At 43.0% G+C, this 15,201-nt stretch overlaps 1 protein-coding gene across 1 annotated transcript in view; it reads left to right on the forward strand.

The window, feature by feature from the left end:
- The window catches only part of SH3GL2 (SH3 domain containing GRB2 like 2, endophilin A1), a 369,136-nt gene that overhangs the window by 292,899 nt on the left and 61,036 nt on the right, over positions 1-15,201 (forward strand). The window contains exons 4-5 of the mRNA XM_029608721.1: positions 4,806-4,949; positions 13,504-13,637. Of these exons, the coding sequence (XP_029464581.1) occupies positions 4,806-4,949; positions 13,504-13,637 (278 nt within the window). The remainder of the gene's footprint in view (positions 1-4,805; positions 4,950-13,503; positions 13,638-15,201) is intronic.

The raw sequence follows: 15,201 nt of genomic DNA on the forward strand, positions 1-15,201 counted from the left end.
TTCTGTTTCAGTTCTATTCCTGCCTTATTCCTGCTTCCTAGTTCCAGCATCCTTCAGTTTCTGTTCGTCTGTTCATCTCCCAGGTAGTACCTCTGGACTGACTCTCTGGTACTGACCTTGGCTTGCTACTTTACCCGTCTTCCTGCCTGCCTCCTGATTCCAGTCTGTTCCTTGACCTGCCTGCCTGCAGCCTGCCTCCTGACTCCAGTCTGTTCCTCGACCTGCCTGCCTGCCACCTGCCTTCTGACTCCAGTCTGTTCCTTGACTCGCCTGTCTGCCTTCTGACGTCCGCCTGCCTCTTGACCTCAGCCTGCCTGTGACTTCGTCTGACCTCCGGTACCTGACCTCTGCTTTGTTGACCATTCTTCGGATTGACTCCTGGACTTTGACATCTGCCTGTTTGACCTCGTCTCTAGAGTCTGGCTCTGTTCCTAGCCTTGTTATCACCTACACTATTCTGGTCCTCCTTGTTCCACCTGACCTCCAGTCTCGAACCTGACCGCGCTCCCCTCCTGTCTGTGGGCACGCTGGACTTCCACTCTCCCAGGAGACCCTGCAAGGCCCACCTAAGTTCAAGCAGCCCGGGTCCCTACGGGCTCCTCCCAGGGGGACTACGGGCTTTCAGTGGTGAAGCTCTTCCTAGCCTCTGTCTCCAACCATGCTCCGCCCCCTGGGGACAGTTGCCTCCTGGTCCCTACCAGGAGGTGGATCTCCACTGCCACAGGATAAGGGTCCATCCTCCGAGCACAACAGGTTGCCAAGGCCATGGACTCGGTGGAGTCTCCTGCCTCCAGGGCCCTACCGGGTTTGGCCGTTACAGTGAAACAGCATCATCAAGCGTTGGAACGTTAGCCTCTTCGGTGGAAGAACTTCATTCCCAATTACAAGATACAGCAATGGCCAATCCTGTGGGCCTCTCAGCCACCATGCTTCCTAAAGCATCTTTGGCACTCCCTGCACCTCCTTGATATAATGGGGACCAACACTCCTGTCGTGGCTTCCTTAATCAGTGCTTTATGCAGTTTGCACTGCAACCCTCATTGTTTTTGAAGGAAATCACTAAGGTGACCTTCATTCTGTCTCGTTTGGAAGGGAAGGCTCTTGCGTGGGCCTCTCCCTTATGCGAACGTTCTGATCCCATCCTTTCCAAGTTATCTGAATTCATCACTCTCTTCAAGCAGACCTTCGGAGAACCAGGCTGTTGCTAGCCATGCCTTACTCCACCTCCGTCAAGGGGCAAGGTCCCTCTCCGAGTATACGGTGGAGTTTAGGACTCTGGTCACAGAGCTTGAGTGGCAAGAAGATTGTTTGCAAACCATCTTCCTAGATGGACTCTCCTGTGCTCTCAAAGATGAGCTCTCTGTCCGTGAGACTTCCACGTCTCTAGAGGACCTGATCTCCCTTGGCGGGAAGATTGATCATCATCTCCGGCAAAAACACCTAGAAGTAAAGGCTCCACGCTCTCCTGTAGCATGTCCCACAAGCACCTCCAATCCTCCTGTGAAGAACTCTGCATCACCACCTTCCTCCATGGTGGAACCCATGGAGGTGAATCGTGGGCGCTTGTCTCCGACCGAACAGCTATGTCGGCGGAAGGAGGGGCTTTGCCTTTACTGTGGCACTTCTGGACATCATCTGCAGTCGTGCCCGGTTCGACTTGGAAACTGCAATGCCTGAGCCCAGTGGGGGTCCCAAGCTTGGGCGCAACTGTTTCAGGCCCTCAAATTTTGCTTCCTGTCTCCCTGGGCATCAAGGCCCACACCTTCGCTACCACTGCTCTTGTTGATACTGGAGCCAGTGGCAGCTTCATTATGGACGATATCGTCAAGCTCTTGAACATCCCTCTCCAGGCATTGGAGGAGAGTCTCCGCATTGCCTCCATTCAGGGGGATCATCTTCCAGGACTCATTACGCACCGGACAGTGGCTGTCCGTCTTACTGTGGGTACTTTCCACGAGGAAAAGATGTCTTTCTACGTCCTGAAGTGATCAACGCACCCGATAGAAGCTGCAAATCAAAAACAATATTGACACCTTCCAGATGGACATTATATAAACTTAAGTCTGGCCCATTCCTGCCTGGCTTGCAACTGCTCCCAATCAGGTAAACAATATTGGTGAAATTATCCACACTCTCAAATATTATCACTATAAAACATATACATAAATGAGAGTATACAATCTTTATTGTCAAAGTATACATCACATTTACAATAAATAGCATTAACTCACTCACACTTATCAACATTCATTCCCGTGTTAAAAAAATGCGTTATAACACCTGTCGGTAAGCACTGGTTTACAAGACAGCCAATGGATTGACCTGATATATGCCATTCACAAATCTCAATATAGAAAACACATGATCACAATAATATCTTCGACAACTGCCATTTTCACCATAACTGTTAATCTTCTTTGTTGACTTTGGCCAAAATTTTGTGTATGGTGTGATTTTTTCACATGTGGGATGGTGTTTTTAATATGTGGGATTAGTCATGTGTTATGGGTTATATCTGTTGGGTTTTATTGTAGATGCTGTCCCCTGATGAAGCCATATGGGAGAAACAAGGGCCTCTTGTAGGGTGATTTGTGAATATCACATGAGGTGATTCACGGAACATCGCTATTTGGAAAATATAAGGAGGTTTCAGCACTGGCAATGACAGCATAAAGCAAATATTGGCCAAAGTCAACATAAAGAAGATTAACAGTTATTGTGAAAATGGCAGTAGTCGAAGATATTATTGTGATCATGTGTTTTCTCTATTGAGATTTGTGAATGGCATAATTGCCATAAGGGCGTGTAATATAATAATTGATGTTATAGAATATATATCAGGTCAATCCATTGGCTTTCTTGTAAACCAGTGCTTACTGTCAGGTGTTATAACGTAATTTTTTAACAGAGGAATGAATGTGGATAAGTTTGAGTGAGTTAATGCTATTTATTGTAAATGTGATATAAACTTTGATAATAAAGGTTGTATTCTCTCATTCATCTGTATGTTTTATTACAACTGCTCCCACCATTCTTGAGATTTTCAATCAATACAGATGAGAAGTTTGAATAATATGTTTAGTTGTATGATGCAAATTCTGTGACATCCACTATGGCATGTTTCCATTCATATAATATTCAATAAACTCAATCGTTATTTGAAAACCAACGAACTCAGTGATAGTACTATCTAAATACGTTAGATTATTAGATTTTTTCAAGAGACTTTAAACAGTGCTGATTCATAAATCATTCAATATATACATGAGTGAGTGACTTTCATACCATCCCGCAAGCTTTTCTGGCAAATCTGCTCTCAAGCCACATTAGGGATCATCTTTAATCATCAGTCACTATTTTACCCATGTGTTTGCGTTTTGCATATTTTACTTTTTTTCTTTTTTTCTCTTTTTCTTTTTTAAATAAAAATTTTTTGCAGAGATACTTCCCTTTCAAAGATATCCATGGAGGGTGCTACCCTTCCAAGTAGTTTTAGATGCAGTCCAGAGTACAGTTCGACGTGCACGTTTCGCGTCCTGTGCTGCTTCAGGAACCTGTCTGGCTGTATTAACTTATGCCAAAACGTTCTTCAGTTATGTTTGATTATTGTCTCGCGAGCGTGAACACTACTTCCTCGCGGTCTGGAGAAAGTTTTTAGGGAGTGGGGACCTGCTTATTGCAGGTTTATTGCAATAAGTTCTGTTAACAAAGCTTTCTTGTCAGAGCTTTAAGGGAATTCATGGAAAAAGTCATGGGAAAAAGCCCTTAGCAAAGGCTCTTTCAGATAGTGTCCCCAGGATAATGTCCGATGTCAAAGTCTGTCTGGGTAATTCAGAGTCCCTCTTGAATATTCAGTTCCATAAAGTCATAATGTTGATCCGGATTGGATATTGCCACCTCCTTAGACTCAGGATTGGTGGGATGCAAATGATGTCATCTGAGTCCCAGCACATAGGAATGTTCTCATATTCTCATTGGAGTCCATCAGCAAAATAGACATTAGAACAATACCAATTTCATAGCTGGTCTCAGGCTAGATACAAAGTTTTACCAAGGACATGTTCTCAGTTCTGGTCCAAGGTCGCCTCTCATTTGGGAGGTGATGACAACTCTCTGATATGAAAAAACAAACAGTCTTTTCTACTCTGTGTGAAAAACAGTCTCATATAAAGTTGCCAAAATCATCCCATGGATGCAAACTCTCTCTGCATTGTTTTAGGCCTGTACTTTTTACTCAGTCTGTGCGTACCAGTAGACCTCCTGTTCATGATTCACATCCTGTTTAGGGTCACTGGCATTTACCCTACAAACTATCTTCTTGCCTCTAAGCATTTACCTCCTGGGGGTAGGAGTCTCCATGATTAAATTCAAGGCACAGGCCCTTCCAGGCATGGACCATGTAACTGGCATTGCACCTTACCCCTCTGATGGGGAATAGCAGGTCTTCACTGGCCGCAATTAGAGATGCCAGCCTGGCCACATCCTTGGCTGAGAAATGTGGCTTTTGTGCCAGGGGGGGAAGGCATTTTGGAATGACAAAATTTTGCATATAATTTGGGGGGTGGAGATAAGTGTATTTTAAATTTGCACAGATGGCTCCATGCAGTTTCTAAAATACTTGATGAAATCTGTGTGGTCCCTTGCATGCGCATACATGGGGCTGCACGGATATATTTGAAAGTTAGGCTTCCTGTACTGATCTGTTCACCCTATACCCATTTTCATATAATGTTAACTCTACCTAAGAATTACGTAATCATTTTGTTACAATATCTGTAACACATGTTGTCTTTGTCTGTCTGCAGCTTCCAGAGCTAGACTCAGCATGATCAACACAATGTCAAAGATTCGAGGGCAGGAGAAAGGACCAGGTTACCCGCAAGCTGAGGCTTTGTTGGCAGAAGCTATGACAAAATTTGGGAGAGAGCTTGGTGATGACTCTAACTTTGGTGATTATCTTTTCTCCTTTGTTGGTGCTGTACAATGATCTGTAAATGTTTACCCAAAGGCTAAGCCCAGTACAGTACACACAGACAGTTTTAGGTATGCATACTCATTATTCTATACAACTATATGTTATAATCAGAGCCCCTGGTTTCATGCAGCATATTTTTCAAAATTCTGTGGCAAGAATTAGCAAATTCCATGGCAGATTTTAAAAATTCTGTGGAATATATGGCAAATTTCCATTATTTTGCATAAAAATTCACACCTCTATGCAAAAAAGTCTATTTTTATTAAAAAAAACCATTTGTTTGTTTTTAAATAATATTTAAATTATGTATAAATAAAAAAATGTGACACGTATAAAAATCAACAATTTATGAAGCTAAGAGCTTTGTTACCAACATTTAACTGTGAAATATCACTCTTGTTTTTAATTGAAATAGTACAACCATCCGTTTTATATTTTCTTGAGAAAAGCCCTTGTCTTTCAGAGTATATGAGCTTATGGAAGCAGAAAATGCTCTAAGTATGAGTAGTTTGTCATGCTGTTAATTACACAGGAAAATTATAAGGTGAATTTTCAAACATGTGCATAAAAATTAGCACTTGTGGGCATAAAATAGGATTTATGCGAGTACATGCTATTTTAAAAACTGCAACATAAATCAGGATCCACGAGCAAATTTGCTTTTGTTAAAAAGAGGCGGGCCAGGGGCATTCTAGGGAGGGAGGGACCAACATTTACATGACTAAGTTGCTATTTTACAACCTGCCAAAGTGATCCGTGCAAGCCTTTTACTTGTGTATATTTACTCCTGCTCAATTTCTGGAGCAAGTGATCATAAACTTGTTAAAAGTGAAAAAACGGCTGGGTAGGCGATCTGGGTGAAATGGGGGGACGTCAGGCTGAAGAGCCAGCAGGGTCTTCATGGGCTGAAGGTGGACTGGGTGAACCAGTAGACTAATTGATTATACTGGTTATAAAATCCCCTGTCTTAAGCATTTAAAAGCTGACTTCTGGGATAAAACCATCTAATTAACGCAAGTAAATTCTATTCACATATCCTTTTAAAATTGGAAGTTACAAATATGTGGGTATATGATTTACGCACACTTTTCCAGTTAATTTCTAACTTATCCTTCTAAATAGCACATTGGCTGCTACTTAGACAGACAAATTTGAACTAATTTGGATAAGTAGAGGCACTTATCCGGCTATATTCTGATTTATCCAGCTAAGTAGCAGCAGGCGCTACTTAGCCGGATAAGTCTGAAAAGCCTACCTGTCCGGCTAAGTAACACTTTTCAGACTTATCCAGCTAAGTGGCACTCCTTAGCTGGATAAATCTGCATTTATCCGGATTGCTTCAAATTTATGCAGCTCGTGGCTTTTACCTGCACAACCATTTGTGTGCGCAAATGTACTCGTATTTTATAACATATAGTTTCCACACAAATCATAAACTACAGCAGCAATTGCCTCATCGCATAACTTTTAATTTCCTAAGAAATTGCTTAGGAGGGGCTTTGATACACTATATCAAGTAGCTCAACTTTATCTGCATGTTTGTTTATGCCCTCAAAAAACTTTAGCAGATTGGCAAGGCAAGACTTCCATTGACTAAATCCATGTTGGCTTTGTCCCATTAAACTCTGCCTATCTATATGCTCAGCATTTTGTTCTTTATGATATTTTCTACCAATTTGCCTGGGACAGACATCACTCACTGGTCTGTAGTTTCCTGGATCCCCCTTTATCTCTTTTTAAAAATTGTTGTTACATTGGCAGCGTTCCAGTCTTCAGGTACCATAGACGATGTTAATGATAGTTTATAAATTACTAATAGCAGATGTGCAATTTCATTGTTCAGTTCTTTCAGTACTCTGGGATGTATACCATCGGGTTCAGATGAAATTCTTCCAAAGAGACAACACTCCATCCAAAAATTATATCAGAATCTTTGGTTTGATCTTTGAGGGGTCAAACATTTGGAAAGGGGCTGGATAAGGGAGTAGAGTACCTCTTTCATCTGCTCTAACCTCAGTCTCCAAAGTAGCCCCATCACCACCACCATTACCTGCACACTGTTTCCCAGGGAAGGGGTTGGGTCTGGAGCAGGGAGACAGCTGAAATAGAAGGCAGGCACCTTGTTGCTTTCTTCAAATGATTGAATTAAGGCAGTGTTTTCCAGCCTTCTCTTAGAGGCACATCTAACCTTTTCAGGGTTTGTTGTGCAGGTAAGGGGTAACCTTCAGGACAGGAACAGCTGGCAGATTGGATTCAGGGATAGGACCAGGACAGGAAGGAGTCTTCACCTGTACCGGCCTCCTCCCCCTCAGGTTGAGCCTTTGGGTTGAGGTAGCTGGCAGGACTTGGGACAGTCCAAGGGCAGGGACTTCAGGGCACCCTTAAGAGCAGGGCTAATTGCAGAATAAAGGAGACCGAACAAGGTGCTCCCAAGGAACAGACAAACAATACAGAAAAATAACCAAGACAGGGGGGAACACAGCACAAACAGAGAAGAAACAGGAGGCCACAAACTAAAGCCTCAAACAGCCAGTTCCAAACAAGAAACAAAACACAAGTAAAGGTCACAGAGAGAGCAGACCACAATAATGGGGCCAACGCTAAGAACAAATACAGGAACAAGGAACAAAGCACGGCAGGACTAAAAACCAGAGGCTAGGACCCCAACAGCCATAACTAGTGCTAGAGAGAGACCCAAGCTGAGGCAGGGAATGGCAGGTGAGACTGGCTTAAATAGCATGGAAGTGCTGAATCATAAGCCCAAGAGGTGGGACTTGTGCAGCTCAGAGAGCGGCCCACTAAAGGCACCTACTGGCAGGAGGGCCACACAGACGACAGGATCCTCACATAACCAGTCTGGTTTTCAGGATAGCCACAATGAATATGTATGAGATAGATTTGTAAAAACTGGAGACCAAGTATATGCAACTCTATCTTAGGCATATTCATTATGATATCCTGTAAACTAGACTGGTTGGGTGTGCCTCCAGACTGGGCTGAGAAACACTGAATTAAGAGGTTGGGAAGCTTCAGTCAGGAGTGTTGATTGTGTGGCAGGTTGTCAATTATGCTGCAACAAGCTAATTATGCAGTTTCTCCTGTGGTTGCAGAATCATAGGACCCTAGGGACACTACTATAATACCCTCTAGAGAGAAAATGGTGCAGAATATTTTCTATGTAGCACAGATGTAACATTGGGTAAAAGAAGGAGAACAACTTTGATTAAACTTACATACCTGCCTGTTTCAGTGGCAATCATTTAATAGTTACACAGCGCCAACTTAGATGGAACATACTGTATGCTATAGTGCACTGAGAAATTGCTTTCAAACCACTTTCTAACTGTTGGTTGTTATAAAGGGATGTGGATGAGGCCTAATTAGGGAAAACTCTGGCTTAAGTTGATATCCCGTGCCTACTCCCCTTACTTTAATAACATTGAACAGGTTTGGGTAGGTTCTACATGGGCTGGACTAGAGGAAGGCTTATTAGGTCTCCAAAAATTCCTTCAGATATACAAAATTTGTGAGCATTGGATTTTCGATTGTGGAGTTGAAAGAAAATGGTAGTGCAGATGAAGAAGGTTAGGTTAAAACCAAGACATCCTCAAGCATCCCTTAAATTGTTTAAATAGAGTGGAGTGGGCAAAGCGTCTGGAAATTGTATAGTTATTTTGAGGAAAACTTTAAAGGAGTGGGCCTAGGTGGGTGAAATGGAGTTACTGAGACCAGGCCCTTTTATTTCCAAAGTTAAGCCTTGCCATCCTTCCTGCCTCTCACTCACCCACCTGCTCCTCCTTTTTGATGAATGCAGCTAGAATACTGAAGTTGCAATTGAAACAAATAAAACAAAAGGACACCAAGAAAAACTAAACTTAGGAAAACATGGGACAAAACGAAGATCAGAATAAGCAACCGTTCAATAACAACAAAGGAAAGCACTCTGAAAAAATCCCATATGACATGAGTGCAGGAGCAGATAATATGCCAGAATGCTTAATGTCATTCTAGATCGATTCATCCTAATACATTGTCTGTTAGACAGCATTTTACCTGCCTTTGGCTGCAGAAAAAGACTTCTCTTCAATAATGTAGTTCACACGCCCTCTCTCATAGTTCTTTAGTGGCTGCTAATTTCTGTGTAATTGACTTGACTTCTGGCTTCAGCTGCTGAAATCATCCTTGTGCCTGTCTAATATTTAGGGCCAGATTTAGCAAATGAGCAGACCCCCTGCGGGACCATGTGCAATAATCATTTAGCATGCATTTGTATTATGTTTTTCTGCTCTGTGGCAAATTTACACGATGGCCAAACTTGTACAATTTCAAAAATTGTGCAGGCTAAATGATGTCCAGCCTTTGCACATATGGGGGGATATAGTGGAGGGAGGCTGCAATTTGTTGATGGCATGATTATCTGAAATGTGGGGAGGGGGTTTGTGGCACAAATCTTAAATTTCGTACAGAAATAAAGTTCAGTGCGCATGCTAAATACTCCCAGTGTGTAGGGTCTGACACATCACTGTCTTTTCCCATCCTCAAAAAATGGGAGAAAGACTTTAATGAATCGGGCTTAGAGTTCTTTTTTTTTTTAAATTAGTATTTTTGGATACTGCTTGAATCTGGCCATAAGGCTTTTGCTGTAAAATATGGCCGCAACCTCTCTGAAAGACAGGTGCACTTTTGTTTTATTTATTTATTTACAAGTATTTTATATCCCGTAATTCCAAAATGATTGACCACTGTGGCTTACGATATCATGATCATAAAATCAAACAAACTAAATACACTGAGGTCAATATTCAGCAATATTCACCACCACTTAGAGAATAGCCACTGCCATTAGTAATGGTTACATGGAATAGACTTAGTTTTTGGGTACTTGCCAGGTTCTTATGGCCTGGATTGGCCACTGTTGGAAACAGGATGCTGGGCTTGATGGACCCTTGGTCTGACCCAGTATGGCATTTTCTTATGTTCTTATGTTCTTAGTTAACCTCCGACTTAGCTGGCTAAGTGACACTGTCTTAAAATGGGGTCACGCTGGGTGGCCAACACATAGCCACCTGTTTATCCAGTTAAACAGTGAACTGGATAAGTGAGGGATGGGTCGGGGGTGTTCCAGGGAGGAACTACTTATTTGGCTAACTTAGTACCTCATTCATTAAGGGGTTTTCCCATAGATGAAAAATGCCTTAATGAATCTGGCCCTTAGCCAGATAAGTGCTAAATTTCAGCCAGATAAGGCTAGGACAGCTATTTGGCTGCCCATTGTGACCAATGGGGCGCGCAGGCCAAAGCATTTTGTGACATGTCATTTGTGTCTTTGGGGGGCAAATTTCCATGTTGTTTAGATTTTTTTCACAATTTTTTTTTTTTTAGGTTTCAGAAATTTTGCACACTATTCAGAAATAGTACGCAGTATGGGGCGGATTTTCAAAGCCCTGCTCGCGTAAATCCGCCCAAAACCGGGCGGATTTACGCGAGCAGGGCCCTGCGCGCCGGGAAGCCTATTTTACATAGGCCTCCCGGCGCGCGCAGAGCCCCGGGACTCGCGTAAGTCCCGGGGTTCTCCGAGGGGGGCGTGTCGGGGGCGTGTCGGGGGGCGGGCCCGGTCGTCGCGGCGTTTCGGGGGCGTGTCGGCAGCGTTTTGGGGGCGGGTACGGGGGCATGGCTACGGCCCGGGGGCGTGGCCGCGCCCTCCGTACCCGCCCCCAGGTCGCGGCCCGGCGCGCAGGAGGCCCGCTGGCGCGCGGGGATTTACACCTCCCTCCGGAGGCGTAAATCCCCCGACAAAGGTAGGATGGGGGTTTAGACAGGGCCGGGCGGGTGGGTTAGGTAGGGGAAGGGAGGGGAAGGTGAGGGGAGGGCAAAGGAAAGTTCCCTTCTAGGCCGCTCCGATTTCGGAGCGGCCTAGGAGGGAACGGGGGTAGGCTGCGCGGCTCGGCGCACGCAGGCTATACGAAATCGATAGCCTTGCGCGCGCCGATCCAGGATTTTAGCCGATACGCGCGACTACGCGCGTATCTACTAAAATCCAGCGTACTTTTGTTTGCGCCTGGAGCGCAAACAAAAGTAGGCTGTTCGCGCTCGTCTGAAAATCTACCCCTATTTTTGCAGATAGTGCGCTTATTTCTAAATAGTGCACACTATTCCAAATAGTATGTATTATTTCCAAATAGTGCACAGAAAAGATGATAAAAGGAAAAACCACGAAATTTCATGTTGTTTTTCCATCATTTCATTGTCTTGTTGTTTCAAATGAATGCACATCTCTGCTGTCCTATAGTTAACTGGCTTAACCTATCCAACTAATTATAAGTATATGAAGCAGCGTGGCATCGCCACTGAGTATCTCAACCAAGCTAGTTGGATAAGTTTATCCAGCTAATTTGCTCAGTTGGATAATTGCTTAATATTGGCCTCACTCTTTACATATTTATGCGTTTTTCTTTTCTTCATAATGAAAAAGAAAAAGATAACCCGAGAGAGCTTCTTAAAGTCTGTTTTTTTATTAAACTTGTAAACTAGGAAATACACGATCCTACCCCGCAGAATCATGGGATGGGATTGCAGGGATACTATGGAATATCACACATGTGATTTTATGAAGAAGGTGAGACTTTATGAATGCTGTCTCAGGCCTTCTGTCTTGTAAACTGTTAGCTCAAACTCAGAGCCTCAAAAAATGGATGAATATCTGAATACGTTCATCGGTCTTCATTTTTTCTTCTGCAGCCAAAAATGTATTCGTCTTTAATTGTTAGCTATTTATTCCCATGCAAATGTATGTGCCCTTGTGCAATGGAAGGGACTCCTAATTTATGACTCCCCCTCTTTGACAGAAGGCAACTTTCCAGTTTCTCTAAACCAGAACCAGGGAACCACAAACCGGACAGGTTTCCAGGATATCCCTAATGAATCAGCACAAGGCAAATTTGCACAGTTGTCACTGTGCGTGGAAATCTCTCATATGCCTATTCGTTAGGGTTATCCTGAAAACCTGACCAGTTTGTGGCCCTTCCGGACTGGTGGTTTCCCATCCCTGCTTAAAACCAAACATTAAGGTCGTCTACCAGGCTATGCGTGTTTCCAAATTATAAACCACTTCAACTATTCGAGAACACGGCACGCAAAAATAAATTAATAAAAAGTATAAGCTCAGTTCACCCGCAGAGAGTTGGGCTTCCGCTACGCAAATAGTATTGACTTTCAACCAAGGGGCTAGCCTAATTATCCGTCCCTTCTGTGGTTTCCCTGACTTCTTTCTTATCGCTCTAGTAGGGCCCTTATTTTATTATTAACCTTATATGCCCCCCTCTTTTTCATTTCTTGTCTTTCCCTGTCTACTCATTGCCTCTTCTCTCTTCACCCATAATTACTCTTCACACACCCTCTTCTCCCACTGGCACACCACTTCTCCCCTCATACATCTACTGAAAGCCAACACTGTACCCATCACAAACCATCGAGCTTCTGCTAATCTCCAGACATTCCCAGTTCTCTCACATTCCATTGCTGCCTGCACTGCCATCACCCATTCTTTTTCTTTTGTTCCTCCCACACTTTGCTTCTTCTTTCTCCCTCCTCCCCCCCCCCCACAGTTCTCTAGAAACCTTTATCCTCATCTCAGTTCCACCACAGTTCCCTCGAAACGGTAACCACCGAAATCCTCACACTTTCCACACACACTCCCAGCCCAATGTTTCTATTCCCTAACCCTTCCATACCCAAACTAGATGCCTTCACCTCACCCACTATCAAGAAGCCTATAGTATAGAAACATACACACGTGCCAGCACCTGTACCGAGGAAACAGTCCAAAAAATTGAACAAATAACAAAACCTTTTTGTATGTTTGATTCTTTTTATGTTGAAAGTGGGGGGAAAATCAGGGTCCCTCCACCTGCTGCTACTTTCACACTGGCAGTTGCAGTTCATCGAGCTGACAGTGAGAGGAAGCTTGTGGTGTATAGAGCTGCAGATAGGAGAGAATGTGTGGGTTAAAGGAAAGTTATCACCAGATAAGTGCAGTTAATACAGTGATCACCTGAAATAAGAGAAGATGATGGAAACCTCCAGCCACCAGCCTAAAGCTGGTGGCTGTAAGGGAGTTGTCTGCCCATAGAAGCAACAGGAATATTTTAGAAATAGCCAGTGGAGACTGCTTACCATCTGCCTTTTAATTGCAAGCCTACACCTTTGAAACATTCTTAGGGGGACACGTGGGAATGTTTGGAAATACTTCACTTGAGAAAAGGTGCTGTATGGTTATAAGAGAAGCTTAGGTGCAAATTTTCAGCCCACAAGAAAGTTTGCAAAAATGAAGGCTTTCCTTTTTAAGAAAAAGGCAACATGCAAGTGATGGTAGCATCAATTTGTTCTTCAGAGCTGAACCCATTTTCTCTTATTGCAGAAATGCAGTGAATGACTGGCAGTTGTTTTGATATTTCTGATTCTCATTTATCCTTTTTATTTATATGTGTCTCTGCACATTACAATAAACTAGATCTGATCTCTAATTTCAGGCCCTGCCCTAGTTGAGGTTGGAGATGCTATGAGGGAGCTTTCTGATGTCAAAGATTCTTTGGACATTGAAGTGAAGCAAAACTTCATTGATCCCCTACAGAATCTGCATGATAAAGATTTGAAAGAAATACAGGTAAACCATCTGGACTGGTGCTGCAGTGTTACCCAAAAAAAAAAAAAGAGAATGATGTATTTTTTCATATTTTGTCTTGATTATTCATGAATCAAAACTTATATCAAAATAAAAGTCCTAACAGTCCTGCATTATTTTAATGCTCGCCGACTCGCCAGGCTGTGGTTTGCAATATTTTTCTCCATGGAACGGTGTTTCTCCTGAACGGTTTTTTGAGAGCATTTGGATTTTTTGTGGGAGGCTAGAGATTGATATGTGACCCCCAACCTAGGCTATACGATACTTAAGGTAAATGTGCTCATATTCAGCAAAAGGGCTAAGCCCTGGATTCATTCTCACACCACTCCTCTGGTGGGGGGTGGGTGGGGGGAATAAACCTCCAAGGCGCAAGGCATTCTGTAGAATCTGACATTCCAAGTGCCAATAACTGCCAGGACTCCTAGAATGGTGTTCCAACATAAATATTGAATCATTTGTTCCATGGTAAACATTCCTCACTTTCATTTAAAAGAAATAAATTCATTCAGATCTGTAACTGTGGTCCTTTGAATTCTTTCCTGGGGTTCTCTCTGTTCCCTTCTAAATCTTTAGGGCTCTCCCCAGATGCCGTAAATACGTTCCTAATCTTCTTCCATACCTGGGATCCATTGATTCATCTTACTTGGTCTTCCTCTCTCCTCCTCTTTTTGTCCCAGCTTGGAGCTTCCTCTCTGTGTCCGTTAGGTGAGCACCAGATTGTTAGCTCTTTCCCCTCAAGCCCCCGCCCCAGTGTGGTACTAGATGGGCATCCACGTCTTCCAAAATTTGCTGGATGGGCAACTGGGTCTCTCTGGCTGAGTGACACAGGGGGTGACTGCAAGTCAAAAAAAACCTCAAAGAAATGTCTAGCCACAAAAAAACAAAGCTCCTGACTTTCAAAAATAAAATACTACCCATGTCTGTCTCACAAGAGGAAAGGCCCTAGAGGAAGTGAGGTCTATATCCAGATATTTGGAGATTAATTTGGAGATCAAATTATTAGAGTTAATTGAGAATATCAGGTGATTGGCGGTCCAACTAACTGGAAATGAGGTTTTGAACTTTCTATTAGTTTATTGACTGCTAAACTCCAGGGTTTTTTTTTCCCTTACAGAAAGTCTGTTGTATTTGATAGCCAGTCTTTCTATGTTAAATAACTACTGGATATTGCTTAGAAGCTTAAATATTCATTTTGAAGCCCCAAACAATGGTGGAGATATATATTTTGTGGATTGTTTAACAGATTTTTAGGCTTTGTACAAAATGGTAGATGGCTCTACACATTTGGGGAAAGGAATGGAGGTGCAATACGTGGGATTTAATTTTTGTTCCAGAGTTGTTGAGAAAATTGATAGATACATGCAGCTTTTGCCATTATTGTGGCATGACCACTCTGCCATCCAGACAGAGCTGAGATTTGGTTGCACAAAGAAGCCTATAGATAAGGTTGAGCTTCATTTGTGGAATTTAAAGAATGTGGAGATTGAAAATTGGATGACAGCCTGAAAAAGGCATGATAATGAGTTGACTACTCAGACTTGTCTTT

This window comes from Rhinatrema bivittatum, chromosome 1 (genome assembly GCF_901001135.1).
Source record: "Rhinatrema bivittatum chromosome 1, aRhiBiv1.1, whole genome shotgun sequence".
Classification (NCBI taxonomy): domain Eukaryota; kingdom Metazoa; phylum Chordata; class Amphibia; order Gymnophiona; family Rhinatrematidae; genus Rhinatrema; species Rhinatrema bivittatum.